A 17,902-nucleotide genomic window follows, 5' to 3' on the forward strand; every position below is an offset into this window, starting at 1 on the left:
AGAATGTACGATCAGGAGGAAGAAGTTCAGAGAACGGTGTATACTCGCCAGCGTGGACCCAGGTCTCCGTCAGAAACATAAAATCCAGTTCACGAGAGGTGAAGAAGTCGTTTAGCAGGAACGTTTTGTTTGCTATCGACCTAGCATTTAGCAAAGCCATGCAAAGTTTTCGCTCCGGGCTGGCCGAAGGTGTAGTGCGTCTCAGCTGACGAAGATGTGCGTGTTGAACGCAGCGCGGGCCGGGAGCAGTCAGTCGGGCAGGAGGAGCTGCCAGCGGGCTCCTCAGAGTCCGGAGCTCCGGAAAAACGGGGCGAATCCATCGATCCCTCACATGGCGTGCAGCGGGAGGGCCATGACATCTGATGCGTGGATAAGTCCCAGAAGAAGCCGTCAGGTATGCTTTTTGATGGACCAGCGCACCACCACGCTTTCCCCGTCGTCTAAAGCGCTTTCGGCGAGGCAGGATGCAGGGCAACCGGCGCAGGTAGGTGGGAATATCCGACAGTAGAGGGGGGGGGGCGATTTATGGTTGCCAGATGTAGGTTTGGGCAGCAGTATAAACTCCAGTGAGGGTCTGAGGTGGAGGAGAGCTTGGCGATCGTAGACAAGCAGAGCAGAGACATTCTGACAAACATAGAACAAACACAGGATAGGTAAAGGCAGAGAGCTGAGGGAGCGGCGAGCCGACACAGGCGCCATCTTCCCACACACTGGTCACAGCTGTACGGTCTCTCACGTGATCGTACACCTGCATGTGTCCCAGCCTATGACAGTAACGTGTGCTGTTCTCTCTCATCCTTTCTCCTCTATCTACTTCTCTCTCATCCTTGGTGTCTATTATCATCTGGACAACAGCTGGAAATGAGCCATGTCGGCTAAAGCTGACTGTTGATCAATGGGGACTGTCCACGACACTATAAACAAACTAAAGTCAAAGTATTGTTACCGAATCTCTCGAGGGCGTCGGCCATGGCCTGGTTCTTCACCATGTCGATGAGACCCCGGCCCAGGCAGAAGTGAGGGAAGATCAGCAGGACGTTCTTCAGGATGTCGTTAATCCCCCCGACCTCCTGAGGACAGGAAGTCAACAACAGGACGTCAACAACAGCACGTCAACAACACAAACAGGAAGTCAACAACAGGACGTCAACAACAGCACGTCAATAACACAAACAGGAAGTCAACAACAGGAGGTCAACAACACAAACAGGAAGTCAACAACAGGACATCAACAATGTTAGGGAATCATTTGCTTAGATATTCAACCTTCGACACAGTTCATAAAGCGTCTAACAAGTAACATGAAATGTAATGAGTCCTAAAACATGAGTCAGCATTATGAGTCCTAAAACATGAGTCAGCATTATGAGTCCTAAAACATGAGTCAGCATTATGAGTCCTCACGTTGTTCCCGAACAGCTCCATCACGAAGGTGGAGATGCTGCCGTTGATCCCGATCAGGATGTTGACGCTGGTCAGAACCACGTAGGCCGTGCTGGGGATCGTGAAGAAGAAGGAGGCCGGATACATGAGAGGGGTGATGGACCACCTGGTGGAGACAGGGGGTTACTACTCTGTGTGAGTGTGAGTGTGTGTGTGAGTGAGTGTGTGTGTGAGTGTGAGTGTGAGTGTGAGTGTGTGAGTGAGTGTGTGAGTGAGTGTGAGTGTGAGTGTGAGTGTGAGTGTGAGTGTGTGAGTGAGTGTGAGTGTGAGTGTGAGTGTGAGTGTGAGTGTGTGTGGGTACCCGTAGAGCAGCAGCAGCAGTGCTAACACCGGCAGGTTGGCGGACGAGACGTAGGCGTTCTGCTGGAAACACACGAAGATCAGGACGACCAGCGAAGCGGGGACCACGTAGTTACACTGCAGACACACACACACACTGATTATACACTCTGAGACACACACACACACTATGGAAACACACACTGATACACTGCAGAGACACACCATGTCCCAGGTGAAGGTGGCCGTCCAGTACAGCAGGGGCTGCACTCCACTGATGAACTGCATGTGCTTGGCCTTGTTGACTCTCTCGTGGATCAGAAACACCACGAAGCTCGCCGGCACGAAGGACATGGCGAAGATCACACAGATGGAGACGAGCACGTCCACTGAGGTGGTGACCCTGAGGAGACAATAATAACAACAATAACAACAACAACAACAACAATAATAGATCACACAGATGGAGACGAGCACGTCCACGGAGGTCGTCACCCTGTTAGATATACTGTATATATAATAAATATAATAATAATAGAAATATATATAATACAATCAATGATGTCGTTATTATAGAAATAAAAATATATCTAAAAATAATAACAACAAAAAAAATGAAAAAAAATAAAATAAAGATAATAAATAATAATAATATTAATCAATACAAATATATACAAAATAATATTACTAAGAAATACATTTAAAAGTAATAATAATATATATTTTTTAACGTATCAACAAAATAATACAGAACATTTGTAAAGACGCAGAGATGCACTCACAGAGCCACCTGGCTCAGCTGCTCCTTGGTCAGGTTCAGAGGGTGGTTGAAGGCTCGGATCCCGAACAGCTGAGGGTCTCGACCGGGGGGCAGGTTGGCCCGCAGGATCCCGTTGTTCATCACGTTGATGAACGCCCCGATGCTGTGCCAGCCCTTATTATTGAACCAGATCTAAGAGAAGACAAGAAGAGCTTTATTGATCCCAATGCAGCAGCAAAAAGAGACCAGGCATAGCACAATAGAGAAAACAAACGATCCACAATGTAAACATCTCAAATAGAACAGCATTACAAAAGTAGAACATATGAGGACACAGACATCTGTTAGTACTCATTATTACAAATACAAGTCACAATAATAAACAATAACAACGATACCTTGACGTTGTTCTTGGTGTCGAGGCCGTTGATGAACCCTGACAGACTGTCGAGGAAACGGTCCGCCGCCGCGCCCTGAAACATCACAAACATGTTATATTGTTTGTTTATTTATTTTAAGGTATCTATCTAAAGACAAAATATATTTATCTAATTATTATTCAATGTTATGTTTTTAATAAATAACGTCCGTTTGGAATATAGATGTATTTATCTTCATGAATCCATTTATTTTATTTCACCTTCTGTAACTCAAAGATCTTGCGGACCCTCTCGATGGCATCGTCGACCTCATTGGCCGGGGGGAGGACCTGCGTGCTCCTGGCGCCCAATGAGAAGCCTCCGTACCTGCAGAGAGGAAAACACACCTCAGCAAATGATTTTCAGTAGGGATGCTCCGATCGCCAATTCTGGGGCCGATCCGTGTGTGTGCGTGTGCGTGTGTGTGCGTGTGTGTGTGTGTGCGTGTGTGTGCGTGTGTGTGTGTGTGTGTGTGTGTGTGTGTGTGTGTGTGTGTGTGTGTGTGCATGCGTGCGTGCGTGCGTGCGTGCGTGCGTGCGTGCGTGCGTGCGTGTGTGTGATCAGGTCTCTCTCTCTCTCTCTTAGGTCTAACTCTAAGTGTGTTAGGTCTAACTTTAAGTGTGTTAGGTCTAACTTTAAGTGTGTTAGGTCTAACTTTAAGTGTGTTAGGTTAGGTCTAACTCTAAGTGTGTTAGGTCTAAGTATGTTAGGTCTAACTTTAAGTGTGTTAGGTCTAACTCTAAGTGTGTTAGGTCTAACTCTAAGTGTGTTAGGTCTAACTCTAAGTGTGTTAGGTTAGGTCTAACTCTAAGTGTGTTAGGTCTAACTCTAAGTGTGTTAGGTCTAACTCTAAGTGTGTTAGGTCTAACTCTTAGTGTGTTAGGTCTAACTCTTAGTGTGTTAGGTCTAACTCTTAGTGTGTTAGGTCTAACTCTTAGTGTGTTAGGTCTAACTTTAAGTGTGTTAGGTCTAACTCTTAGTGTGTTAGGTCTAACTTTAAGTGTGTTAGGTCTAACTCAAATGTGTTAGGTCTAACTCTAAGTGTGTTAGGTCTAACTCTTAGTGTGTGTGTTAGGTCTAACTTTAAGTGTGTTAGGTCTAACTCTTAGTGTGTTAGGTCTAACTCTTAGTGTGTGTGTTAGGTCTAACTCTAAGTGTGTTAGGTCTAACTCTTAGTGTGTGTGTTAGGTCTAACTTTAAGTGTGTTAGGTCTAACTCTTAGTGTGTTAGGTCTAACTCTTAGTGTGTGTGTTAGGTCTAACTCTAAGTGTGTTAGGTCTAACTTTAAGTGTGTTAGGTCTAACTTTAAGTGTGTTAGGTCTAACTCAAATGTGTTAGGTCTAACTCTAAGTGTGTTAGGTCTAACTCTTAGTGTGTGTGTTAGGTCTAACTTTAAGTGTGTTAGGTCTAACTCTTAGTGTGTTAGGTCTAACTCTTAGTGTGTGTGTTAGGTCTAACTCTAAGTGTGTTAGGTCTAACTTTAAGTGTGTTAGGTCTAACTCTAAGTGTGTTAGGTCTAACTTTAAATGTGTTAGGTCTAACTCTAAGTGTGTTAGGTCTAACTTTAAGTGTGTTAGGTCTAACTTTAAGTGTGTTAGGTCTAACTCTAAGTGTGTTAGGTCTAACTTTAAGTGTGTTAGGTCTAACTTTAAGTGTGTTAGGTCTAACTCTAAGTGTGTTAGGTCTAACTTTAAGTGTGTTAGGTCTAACTCTAAGTGTGTTAGGTCTAACTTTAAGTGTGTTAGGTCTAACTCTAAGTGTGTTAGGTCTAACTTTAAGTGTGTTAGGTCTAACTCTAAGTGTGTTAGGTCTAACTTTAAGTGTGTTAGGTCTAACTCTAAGTGTGTTAGGTCTAACTTTAAGTGTGTTAGGTCTAACTTTAAGTGTGTTAGGTCTAACTCTAAGTGTGTTAGGTCTAACTTTTAGTGTGTTAGGTCTAACTTTAAGTGTGTTAGGTCTAACTCTTAGTGTGTTAGGTCTAACTCTTAGTGTGTGTGTTGCTCCGCTCACCGGTCCGTCACAGCGGGCGGAGCTGCAGGAGTTCTGCTTCACACACGTTGCATACCGCTATTTTACTGTCATTTTCGGACACCTTAAAATACTGCCAGACCGGTGAAGCCATTTTGGCGAGCTTGTTTTGCCGCACAGAGAAAAGTGTCATGTATTTTACGTCATGTGATCGGCTCTCCTGATCGGCCTTTATAGAGAGCACCGATCGATCGGCAGAGAGTGAGTATCGGCCGATATCGATCGGAAAAGAAACACATTTTTTTAAACTCACCGGAATTCATTCACCCAAACTTTGTTCTTCAAACTGTAAAAACACACAAACACACACAGTTAGTCTCAGAGTATACTGTGTATTATATATACTGTATATATAAATGTGTGTCTCACCTCTTGCCGATGATCTGAGCGTAGGTCTTGACGAGGTAGTCGGAGATGTTTCTGCCCGTCAGATTCTGCAGGGAGTCGGTGGCGCTCAACATCATCTGCACAACAGATCGTACACAAAACATTCATAAATATATAAACATAGAAATATATTTGAACATCACTTAACTACTACTCTGTTTGTTTGTTTGAGTGGTGATGCAATATTATTTGATTACAACCATCTTTCATAAACTTTGTTGTTTTTTTAATTACAGTAATGTTTGTATAATCAGTGTTTCATTTATATACTTTATATATGTTCATTATTATTGTTATTGTTTTATTTTAGTATAATTTTTTTGGAGGAAGTGAAATGTTGAATGTAGTGTATTTAAACCACCACTATATATTTAATAACTCTGTTGTGTGGAATGCAGGTCTGATGGTGTGTTCAGGTGCTGTGTGGTACGTTCAGGTGTCGGGATGGTGCATTCAGGTGTCTGTATGATGCGTTCAGGTGTCAGGATGGTGTGTTCAGGTGCTGTAAGGTGTGTTCAGGTGTCAGGATGGTGCGTTCAGGTGTCTGTATGATGCGTTCAGGTGTCAGGATGGTGTGTTCAGGGTGTCAGGATGGTGCGTTCAGGTGCTGTAAGGTGTGTTCAGGTGTCAGGATGGTGTGTTCAGGAGTCAGGATGGTGTGTTCAGGTGCTGTAAGGTCTGTTCAGGTGTCAGGATAGTGCGTTCAGGTGTCAGGATGGTGCGTTCAGGTACCTCCGGGGGGGGCAGACCTCCGGCCCCAGCAGGACAGTCCGGCAGCATCTTCTTCTTCCCCTCGCAGCTGCAGAAGCAGGCGGGGGACGGGTTATCCATCGTCCAATTAGAGGACAGGAAGAGCTGCTGGACGCTTTCAGGGACATCCGGGAAGTTCCAGTCCTCATCACCCATCGTACAGGGAGCCTCTCTGAGGACAGAAAACATAAATCAGAAAGTTGTCTGAAAGAGCAACATCAGTGAGTTTAGATGCTGTCCACCGTTGTTGCTTTAGTAAGGAAGAATGAAATGTCCTCTTACGGGATGGGATGTCCGTCCATGCAGCGAGTCCCGAGGCCCGGAGCGTCCATCAGAGACCCCAACAACCTCTGCATGTTAGCATCTCCAGGAGCATCGTCACTACACACACACAGTCAGCCTCAGTGTGTTACAGGTGTGTGTTACAGGTGTGTGTTACAGGTGTGTGTTACAGGTGTGTGTTGCAGGTGTGTGTTGCAGGTGTGTGTTACAGGTGTGTGTTACAGGTGTGTGTTACAGGTGTGTGTTGCAGGTGTGTGTTACAGGTGTGTGTTGCAGGTGTGTGTTGCAGGTGTGTGTTGCAGGTGTGTGTTGCAGGTGTGTGTTGCAGGTGTGTGTTACAGGTGTGTGTTGCAGGTGTGTGTTGCAGGTGTGTGTTGCAGGTGTGTGTTGCAGGTGTGTGTTACAGGTGTGTGTTGCAGGTGTGTGTTACAGGTGTGTGTTGCAGGTGTGTGTTGCAGGTGTTATATATAAAGGTGTGTACCTGATGAAGGTCACCTGGTCCTCGTACATCCAGGGCTGCAGCTCCAGACTCGGGTAAACCCCGAAGGGCGGGACGATGAGACTGAAGACCAGAGCGATGCACACAAACACTGCCGGGAGCACGATCTGAAACAAACAAACAAACAAATATATATACACACAACAAATAGTCTTTGTCTCTGTTGTGGAATGTGTGGGGTCTACCAGGGGCCATGATAGTTGTAAATGTGTATTATACAGTAACAGTAGCGTTTATATTCCCCCTGTGTGAGCAGATGTTAACTGTGTGAGACACAGTGGCGAACCGTGTCTATCACAACTGGACCTTCTGTAGACACACACCCCCCCCCCCCCCCCGGCGATATAATGTCCGTCTTTTCACTGAATTGTTGTCTTGAAAAGGGTACTCACAACAATTCCGCAACAACTTCATCTTCACCTGTTGCACTTGCCATTTCAACGTTAAAAACAATAAAACGGCATGAATTGCTTCGTCGCATTCATCTAGATCCTCTGTCTCTATCTCGAGCCAGTGAACTAGCGGGCCTTCTAGAGCACCTGGAACCGAGGGAAACTCTGAAAGAATACGCCCATTGGCTACAAATCAATATATGATTGGTAGATCAAACTGTCAGTCCAAATGTACGCTCTCATTCAGTGCAACGGCCAGGGTATTCTATCAAGGATGTAGAATACATTGGTTGAAGGATATTCTACCCAGAGACCCAGAAAGATATCTGATTGGTTGCTTTCTTTTCTAACACCAAACCACTGAAATGCGTAGTGCATGGTCCGAGAAGGAGAAACAAATCAACGTAACTTTTATTTATATAATTAAATCGATTTTTTGTTTGTTTTATCTGAGTGTTTCAAGGTATTCTCTGAATACCTTGAAGGCCCTGACGGTTCGCCACTGGTAGGACATTACCTGAGCGAAGAAGCCCTTCCTGGAGCGGCGGGCGTACAGGAAACGTTTCCACATCAGAGCCACAAACTGCTGCCTCAGCAGAGCCCAGCCGGAGACCTGATACGAGCCTTTCCCATTGGAGAGGGTCAGCCCCTCCGTCTCCTTGCTCTCTGAGGGGACACATTATCAGGGGGGGGGCACATTATCAGGACTGGCGTTAAATGAGTATATAGTTTAATAACGTGTTTCTTAGAGCAGTGGTTCCCAACCTTCTTGTTATTTAAAGACATCAAAGGAGCAGCTTTTAATCGTGTTTATGATATAAAACATTAAAGTTAATAAAGTTGTTTACCGTGTTCTCCGTCAGACTCGTTGATGTCGTCGTCAATGAGCGGCTTCAGACAGCTCTGATGGTCGCTGCCTCCGAACGCATGAGCCCTCCTGCGGCGCCGCACAGGGAACCTGCCGTCTACACACACACACACACACACACACACACACACACACACACACACACACACACACACACACACACACACACACACACACACACACACACACACACACACACACACACACACACACACACACACACACCACACACACACACACACACACACACACACACACACACACACACACACACACACACACACACACACAGTGTTGACTGGATTTCAGACTATTATTTTGAAGGGCAGAGGTCAGAGGTCAGTCTTACCTGAGGGCACTTCAGTGTCGACTCCGTTATCTTCAGCCACTTTGAGGAAAATCTACAAAGACAAAGAAAGTAAAGTCATTTAATGTTTCCAACCATTCAGTCTCTACCTTCATCATTTTATTATTATTATGAGTCGGTACAAAATAAGTTACAATAAAGATTATTCAAAAAGTTTACTCGATTTTATAGTGGGGGGAGTTCTTGTGGGGAGTTGTTGTGGGGAGTTGTTGTGGGGAGTTGTTGTGGGGAGTTGTTGGGGGGAGTTTGTTGGGGGAGTTGTTGGGGGGAGTTGTTGTGGGCCTTTGTTGTTGGGAGTTGTGTGGAGTTTGTTGGGGTATTTTTTTGGGGGGAGTTGTTGGGGGCGTGTTGTGGGGCGTATGTTTGTGTGCGGTTGTGTTTTGTGGGGCGTTGTTGGGGCGTTGTTGGGAAGGGCGTTGTGGGGGGCGTTTGTTGTGGGGCGTTGTTTGGGGGCGATTGGTTTGGGGGAGTTGTTTGGGGAGTTGTTGGGGGAGTTGTTGGGGGAGTTGTTGGGGGGAGTTGTTGGGGGGGAGTTGTTGGGGGGAGTTGTTGGGGGGGAGTTGTTGGGGGAGTTGTTGGGGGAGTTGTTGGGGGGAGTTGTTGTGGGGGTTGTTGGGGGGAGTTGTTGTGGGGAGTTGTTGGGGGAGTTGTTGGGGAGTTGTTGGGGGGAGTTGTTGGGGGGGGTTGTTGTGGGTTTTGTGTGGGGGGAGTTGTTGTGGGGAGTTGTTGTGGGGTTGTTGGGGGTTGTTGGGGGGGTGTTGGGGGAGTTGTTGGGGGGGGGGGGGAGTCGTTGTGGGGAGTTGTTGTGGGAGTTGTGGGGAGTTGTTGTGGGGAGTTGTTGGGGGGAGTTGTTGGGGGGAGTTGTTGGGGGGTTGTTGGGGGAGTTTGTTTGGGGGTTGTTGTGGGGAGTTGTTGGGGGGGAGTTGTTGGGGTTGTTGGGGGAGTTGTTGGGGGGTTGTTGGGGGTTGTTGTTGGGGGTTGTTGTGGGGAGTTGTTGGGGGGAGTTGTTGGGGGAAGTAAACAAGGTATATTGTTAAAGGGATCGTTACCTCCTCCAGCGTTGTGTCCGACACACCGTAGCTGGAGATGCCGAGTTCGGCCAGCTTCTGGTCCAGGTCGCTGAATAGCTCCGCGAAGGCCCCGTCCTTGGCCGCGCTGTACGGCAGGACGTAGGTCAGCTCGTGGCCCAGATCTTCCACCAAGCGAGCCGCCGGGACGTGACCCTGGATCAGCCCGGAGACCTGGATGACATCGGGCAAGGGGGCGGCGCTCTCTGAGGGGGGGAGGAGACACGTCAGAGCTGCTGCAGACGAACGAATCAAACGCTCCACAGGAACAGAACGAATCAAACGCTCCACAGAAACAGAACGAATCGAATGCTCCACAGAAACAGAACTAATCGAATGCTCCACAGGAACAGAGGACTCACCAATAGTCGCCACCTCACTCTCATGTTCGCTGCCGAGGCCGGCGTCACTGCTGCTGATGGAGGAGCACTCCCCCTCCTGAAACACACAGGAATACTGCCTTAAACACTGTGTGTGTGTGTGTGTGTTTGTGTGTGTGTGTGTGTGTGTACTTTGTTCTGATTATCAGATGTCCTCTGCTCCTTGACCTCGAGAGAAAACATGATCAGGTCAAGGAAACACGAAGGAGAGTTCGTCAGGTTTTAGATAAATAAATATATTTATTACACGGCCTAGTTGAATACTCAATCCTGATTGGTGGTGTACCTTCTCTCTGAGCGAGGTGCTGCTGGAGGACTTCCTGCTGACGGAGGTCCTGCCCGCCCCTTCCCTCTTCACCAGGGTCAGGTAGTATCCGGTCCCCAGCTGGTTCTTCAGGTAGAGCGAGGAGCCCACGCAGCACAGTTTCCCGTGGGAGATGATGGCGATCCGGTCCCCCAGGATGTCCGCCTCGTCCATGTGGTGCGTGGACAGGATGATGGTGCGCCCTGAGGGTGGGGACAGGAAGTTAGACCACGAGACAGACCAAGAGTAGGAAGTGAGCTGGCAGTTAAAGCAAATCCTAGAGGGCGCCATATGTGGATTACTACTTCCTGTCATGTGGTGCTACAGGGCCCACAATTACTTATATTAGCCGTGTACCTGCAGCGTTTGGTTTCTGCAGCTTTTAGTAAACGCTGCCATGTCTCCTCAAACTGCTGAATGTTCTCTAAATGCTGCACGTGTTGTTGCTGAAGAAGTTTCTTCATGTGGAACATATGGGTTTTTATATCTGCATCCTTTCTGAAGCTGAAGTTTCTCCTGACTGAGGAGACTTGCACCTGTCGGCCACCGTAACCAGCGGGGTAAATGCTAGCCAATAGCAGCACGACTGTTCCATAGTTATGTCACTATAGGTACGGGGAGGACACAATACAATCTGAAAGCAGATGAACATGTATACAATATAGATTGTAGAGACAAAGACCCCCTGTCTCACCCTGCCGGTACTGCAGCAGCAGGTCCCAGATCCCCCTCCGGGCGTACGGGTCCACGCCGGCCGTGGGCTCGTCCAGGATCACCACCTTGGACCCCCCCACGAAGGCCAGGGCCACGGACAGCTTCCTCTGCATGCCCCCCGACAGAGCGCTGGTCCGGGACTTGCGTTTGTGAGGAAGACCCGTGTCCTGCAGGATCTGCTCCACCTCCGCCTGGACCTGCTGCTCAGAGAGACCCTTCAGACGCCCGTAGAACCAGATGTGCTCCTCCACCGTCAGCCTGGGGGGGGGGGTGGGGGAGACAAGAGGGGGGAAAAAGTGAGACAGGAAGAGACAAAGTGAGACAACGTGAGATAGGAAGAGACAGGAAGAGACACACTGACATCCAGGCATGGTTTGGAGGACTCACATGCTGAAGAGGACGTTGTGTTGAGGACAGACACCAAGACTCTGCCGGATGGTGCTCAGTTCGGTCCGGATGTCTCGCCCCAGGATGTAGGCCGTCCCCTGAGGTAGGGGGGAACAGACCTGTGAGGATGGACCTGAGGACGAGAGGGGGACATATTAATAGAAACTCTCATCTCAAAGATCGCAGCTACAGGGTAACTGGTGGAGGATCTGTGTCTAAACCCTGTCCACTCCTCTCCGGCGTCCCACAGGGCTCTGTCCTGGGTCTACTCCTCTTTTCTCTGGACACTTTTGGCTGTCTTATCTACTTTCATTGCTTCTCCTATCACAGCATTCTGTCTTTTGCCCGGATCTGAAACCCAGGTGGTTGCATGCATCGTGACATCTGGATGTCTGCTCACCACCTGGAGCTCAACCTAAACAAGGTGGTGGTCTCTAGTCTTTACTCACATGGTGGTGGTCTCTAGTCTTTACTCACATGGTGGTGGTCTCTAGTCTCTAGTCTTTACTCACATGGTGGTGGTCTCTAGTCTCTAGTCTTTACTCACATGGTGGTGGTCTCTAGTCTTTACTCACATGGTGGTGGTCTCTAGTCTCTAGTCTTTACTCACATGGTGGTGGTCTCTAGTCTGTACTCACATGGTGGTGGTCTCTAGTCTCTAGTCTTTACTCACATGGTGGTGGTCTCTAGTCTCTAGTCTTTACTCACATGGTGGTGGTCTCTAGTCTCTAGTCTTTACTCACATGGTGGTGGTCTCTAGTCTTTACCCACATGGTGGTGGTCTCTAGTCTTTACTCACATGGTGGTGGTCTCTAGTCTCTAGTCTTTACTCACATGGTGGTGGTCTCTAGTCTCTCGTCTTTACTCACATGGTGGTGGTCTCTAGTCTTTACTCACATGGTGGTGGTCTCTAGTCTTTACTCACATGGTGGTGGTCTCTAGTCTCTAGTCTTTACTCACATGGTGGTGGTCTCTAGTCTTTACTCACATGGTGGTGGTCTCTAGTCTTTACTCACATGGTGGTGGTCTCTAGTCTCTAGTCTTTACTCACATGGTGGTGGTCTCTAGTCTTTACTCACATGGTGGTGGTCTCTAGTCTCTAGTCTTTACTCACATGGTGGTGGTCTTGCCGGCCCTGTTGTGTCCCAGGAAGGAGGTGATCTGTCTCTAGTCTCTACTCACATAGTGGTGGTCTTGCCGGCCCCGTTGTGTCCCAGGAAGGAGGTGATCTGTCCCTCGTAGAACCCCAGCGTCAGTCCGTCCACCGCCAGCTTCTTTCCGTGGGGGTAAACCTTCACCAGGTTCTCGATGTAGACGCCGAGCTCCAGGTGAGCCGGTTCCTCCTCCATACACACCACTGGGAACAGGAAGTCTCTTTCACAATAAGAGTCTCTTTCACAGTAAGAGTCAAAGGAAGTTTCTTTCACAGTAAGAGTCACAGGAGGTCTCTTTCACAGTAAGAGTCACAGGAGGTCTCTTTCACACTAATGGCGCGTTTCCACTACAGCGCGAAGCCCCGTTTAAGAGAGCTGTGACGTCAGCGGCCCGTCTTTAGTTGCGTTTCCACTTGGCCTAGTACCGGCTAGCGGGTCCTAATTCACAGTTTTTCTGGCCCCATAAAATCGTGATTCTAGGGCCAGGAACAACCAGGCTGAGTCGGGCTGAGTATGCTAAACTAGAGAGAGAATCGCTGGCAAGGGGGCTACAACTACAACAAGATGAACATATTTGACCGTGATTTAATTGTAATACACGTTTCAAAATGATGCCGAAGTAACAACATACTGATACCGGTTAGTAAAAACCATGAATTAATGCTTTGACAAGTCTGCAGACAGACGGCAGGGCGAAACACCTTTTAAAATGCGTGTTTTCTAAATGGAGATTGGCTAAGCTAACACAATATATGCTCCGACCGTCCACACTCACAACAACGGCCTATACAGACATAAATAAACCAGCGACTGTATTCACCATGACACAGACAGTCTATGGTTTGTACTTGTTTAACTTTTGTCTAGTTTCTGAACAGATATGAGGAGCTGTGAGCTCTGAGTGCTAACAGCTAATGGCTGTGTTGTTTTTCTGGGGTTCTCATTGAAGATGACGTCACGGCTCTGCCTACACTGCATTACTATAGAAACTACCCCAGTTCCTAAACTGTAATGGAAATGCGCCATAAAGTGAGCCAGTCCTAACGAGGTCTAGCCATACCGAGCGAGGCCGAGCGAGGCCGTGTAGTGGAAATGCGCCATTAGTGTGTGTTTTGCTCACCGGTCCGTCACAGCGGGTGGAGCTGCAGGAGTTCTGCTATTTTACTGTCATTTTCAGACACCTTAAAATACTGCTAGACTGGTGAAGCCATTTTGGCGAGCTTGTTTTGCCGCACACAGAGAAAAGTGTCATGTATTTTACGTCATGTGATCGGCTCTCGCGATCGGCATTTTTAAGAGAGGACCGATCGATCGGCCGAGAGTGAGTATCGGCCGCAGCCGATCGATCGGAGCATCCCTAACTTACATGATGCCGAATTTAACAAACACATTTATAATAATAATAAGAGTCACAGGAAGTCACTTTCACACTTAAAGTCACAGGAAGTCTCCTTCACAATAAAAGTGACAGGAAGTCTCTTTCACAATAAAAGTCTCTTTCACAGTAAGAGTCACAGGAAGTCTCTTTCACAATAAAAGCCTCACCTTCTGGGTTTGCCTTCTGGCTCAGGTGGACCTTGGACCTGACGTAGGGCTCCCCCCACCAGTAGGACTTGGTGAAGAGGAAGAACCAGGGCCGAGGGATCCCGTACTGACCTGAGACACAGACAGATATTACTCATAGTCCCATAGTGCTTTGTGTTCCTGTAGTTCAGCTCATTCAGCGTCTCCTGAGGATGTTTCTACGTCTCCCTGTTAGTTTAGAATAATAACATGTAATCCCATGATGTCTGTTACAGCCCGTGACATCACAGAGCCCACCCACTAGGTTTAAAACCTGTACAGGTGAAGGTCACAGGTGAAGGTCACTGGTGAAGGTCACTGGTGAAGGTCACTGGTGAAGGTCACTGGTGAAGGTCACTGGTTTCCTCCAAAGAGAGTCACATTCTCATTCACTATCCAATAAGAAAGAGGGCTGAAGCAAAGAGAGGCACGTCCTTCTTCTTAGAGATATCCCAAACCTTTTTCTGATGGGCTTTTCATCTTTTATGGACTAACTTTACTTCAAGATCACATGACAAGAAAAATCACAGGTCAGGTTTAAGAATAATGTTGAGTCTCTTCAGCCGAACGCTTCGACCCAAAAAAGAAAAACACGATAAAGCAAAAATCAAGATTTAAAACGATTGTGCAGAATATATTTAATCGATGGATGAATCCGAAAATAAAACGTTCTAGTGTGAGAATCGCTAACACGTGATACGCTCGTCACTTTTTAAAATTGCCTATACTCATTTTCAGCCATGGTTGTGTACTCATGGCTGTGTACTCATGGTTGTGTACTCGTGGCTGTGTATTCATGGCTGTGTACTCATGGCTGTGTACTCATGGTTGTGTACTCGTGGCTGTGTATTCATGGTTGTGTACTCGTGGCTGTGTATTCATGGCTGTGTATTCATGGCTGTGTACTCATGGTTGTGTACTCATGGTTGTGTATTCATGGTTGTGTACTCATGGCTGTGTACTCATGGTTTTTACTCGCGGTTGTGTACTCATGGCTGTGTACTCATGGTTGTGTACTCATGGCTGTGTACTCATGGTTGTGTACTCATGGTTGTGTACTCATGGCTGTGTACTCATGGTTGTGTACTCATGGTTGTGTACTCATGGTTGTGTACTCATGGCTGTGTACTCATGGTTGTGTACTCATGGTTGTGTACTCATGGCTGTGTACTCATGGTTGTGTACTCATGGTTGTGTACTCATGGTTGTGTACTCATGGCTGTGTACTCATGGTTGTGTACTCATGGTTGTGTACTCATGGCTGTGTACTCATGGCTGTGTACTCATGGTTGTGTACTCATGGTTGTGTATTTTATTACTTATGAGTTAGCTTAGTCTTTGTTACCCTGCTGTGCCACTTCAGCTGTAACACTGGTTCCCCGCTGTGGGATTCAGATTCAAAGTCCTCTCACCTGGGAACACGGACTCAATGTACCAGGTGAGCAGGCCGTACAGGAAGGAGTCCACGTACATCATGATGATGGCGGTGCGCAGGCTGTAGTCGTCCTCCTCCAGGGGGCTGGACACCAGGTTGCTCCACTGGATGCCCACGCCCTGCTCCTCGAACAAGGCGAAGTATTCACAGCCGAACCCGAACGCCACGGGGGAAAGGAGGCTCTGCGGGATCACATGTATTCATCACAACACAAACAGTATTTCACTGTACAGGATCTAATCTTACATTCTGTTGTTGTTTATCTTATTATATTTACATGGATATAGAATGTTGCATTCACTGCAACATTAGCTAATTTATCTGACATGTATATAGTTCACCTCTCTTGCATTAATGCACATTGTTAATGATCATTTGTAATTCAACATGTATATTTTCTACTTTTTTTCTTTTGATGCTATTTTCTTTCTATTTAGATGTTTACATTTTGGATTGTTTATTTCTTATCTTATCTTATGGTCCTACAAGATTAATGTTCAGTAATATAATCTTTAAATTAGTTTATAGTTTTAGGTCTTATATACATCATTCAATACGATGGCTGGTGGGAGAAGTTCTTACCGCGAAGACTTTGGCCCCGTAGCCGATGTAGTCCTGCCAGGCGACGCAGAGCACGTAGGGCAGGTAGAGCGTGAAGTAGATGATGCCGCCGCACGCCGCCGCCAGGTTAGCGCGGTTGAACGCCGTGCTGAGCAGGAAGCACTGCATGATGGTCACTACCGCGAAGGATCCCATGAACAGGAAGACCACGCCGGGGTCGCTGTAGGGCAGCAGGTTCCCCGTCTGCAAGGAGGACAAGGAACCTGGTTAATGTTTGTAGGGTTACAACAGCTAACGGCTAACTGCTAACGGCTAACAGCTAGGTCTTTAGATGAAAATAAGGAGCCCCTCCCCACGCCCCTCTGAGAGACATTTGGTTAAAAAGAACTCAATGGTGCTCTAGGAGGAGATTCAGGTGATAAGGGGGGGGGGGGGGGGGGCAGGGGGGGGGGGGGTTACCTTGGTTGCTGATTGGCTAATGGTTACACAAGACAAAACATCGTTATGACATCATCAAGTGGCCAAAATCTGATCAGCTCATTTTCAGACAGGTTTTTATAAAAATGGATCAAAAAGAGAGAGAATCTTTGTTCCTGAAACTTTCAGAGTCTCTTTCCACAGAGGGGACACATGTTGATGTAGAAGAGACATGAAGAAGAGGGGACACATGTTGATGTAGAAGAGACATGAAGAAGAGGGGACACATGTTGATGTAGAAGAGACATGAAGAAGAGGGGACACATGTTGATGTAGAAGAGACATGAAGAAGAGGGGACACATGTTGATGTAGAAGAGACATGAAGAAGAGGGGACACATGTTGATGTAGAAGAGACATGAAGAAGAGGGGACACATGTTGATGTAGAAGAGACATGAAGAAGGGGATTTTCATAATAGGTGACCATGTGGAGTTCTGACCTTGAGCAGCAGCACCAGCAGCCCGGCGCTGACCAGCAGGGGCACCAGGCTGCTGAGGAACCAGCTGAACCACAGGATGCCGTTGTTCAGGCCCATGATCCTCATGGTCTCCTTCAGACGAGCCTCCTTCTCGTACACGATGCTCTTCAGGATGATGGCCACCGAGTACATCCAGGCCAGAGTCATGAAGAGAGGCATGGAGCGGCTCATCACCCGCAGGAAGCTGGAAGACAGAAATACACAAAGACAACAGGACAGGAGGAGGAGACACCAGGACACAAAGACACCCGGACACCAGGACAGAAAGACACCAGGACACAAAGACACCCGGACACAGGACAACAGGACAGAAAGACACCCAGACACAAAGACACCCGGACACAGAACACCAGGACAGAAAGACACCAGGACACAAAGACACCCGGACACAGGACACCAGGACAGAAAGACACCAGGACACAGGACAGAAAGACACCAGGACACAAAGACACCAGGACAGAAAGACACCAGGACACAAAGACACCCGGACACAGAGACACCAGGACAGAAAGACACCCGGACACAGGACACCAGGACAGAAAGACACCAGGACACAAAGACACCCGGACAGAAAGGACACCAGGACAGAAAGACACCCGGACACAGGACAGAAAGACACCAGGACAGAAAGACACCAGGACACAAAGACACAAGGACACAAAGACACCAGGACACAAAGACACCCGGACACAGGACACCAGAATACAAAGACACAAGGACACAAAGACACCAGGACATGTTAGGCAGGTGTATTACCGCAGCAGCTCTCAACACAAGGCAACTCAAAGTGATTTACAAAATGAAAAACCTTAAAAGCCTTTAGAAAAAAACAAAGACTATGTTGTACAAGCAGACTGATGAGCAATATGTTTCATTGTTATCACTACCAGTGTTAGGGGAGTTACTC

General features: G+C 47.4%; 1 protein-coding gene across 1 annotated transcript in view; it reads right to left on the reverse strand.

Moving 5' to 3' along the window:
- The window catches only part of LOC117482573 (phospholipid-transporting ATPase ABCA1-like), a gene marked incomplete at its 5' end in the record, with an annotated part of 62,125 nt that overhangs the window by 4,883 nt on the left and 39,340 nt on the right, over positions 1-17,902 (reverse strand). The window contains 25 exon segments of the mRNA XM_034130708.1: positions 1,405-1,549; positions 1,745-1,860; positions 1,948-2,125; positions 2,505-2,674; positions 2,881-2,955; positions 3,123-3,228; positions 5,183-5,215; positions 5,299-5,393; positions 6,049-6,238; positions 6,349-6,447; positions 6,830-6,954; positions 7,757-7,905; positions 8,088-8,204; positions 8,457-8,508; positions 9,524-9,747; positions 9,904-9,979; positions 10,208-10,428; positions 10,920-11,197; positions 11,327-11,424; positions 11,426-11,459; positions 12,509-12,683; positions 14,026-14,136; positions 15,456-15,660; positions 16,061-16,282; positions 16,957-17,179. Of these exon segments, the coding sequence (XP_033986599.1) occupies positions 1,405-1,549; positions 1,745-1,860; positions 1,948-2,125; positions 2,505-2,674; positions 2,881-2,955; positions 3,123-3,228; positions 5,183-5,215; positions 5,299-5,393; positions 6,049-6,238; positions 6,349-6,447; positions 6,830-6,954; positions 7,757-7,905; positions 8,088-8,204; positions 8,457-8,508; positions 9,524-9,747; positions 9,904-9,979; positions 10,208-10,428; positions 10,920-11,197; positions 11,327-11,424; positions 11,426-11,459; positions 12,509-12,683; positions 14,026-14,136; positions 15,456-15,660; positions 16,061-16,282; positions 16,957-17,179 (3,517 nt within the window).

This window comes from Trematomus bernacchii, unplaced genomic scaffold (assembly GCF_902827165.1).
Source record: "Trematomus bernacchii unplaced genomic scaffold, fTreBer1.1, whole genome shotgun sequence".
NCBI lineage: Eukaryota > Metazoa > Chordata > Actinopteri > Perciformes > Nototheniidae > Trematomus > Trematomus bernacchii.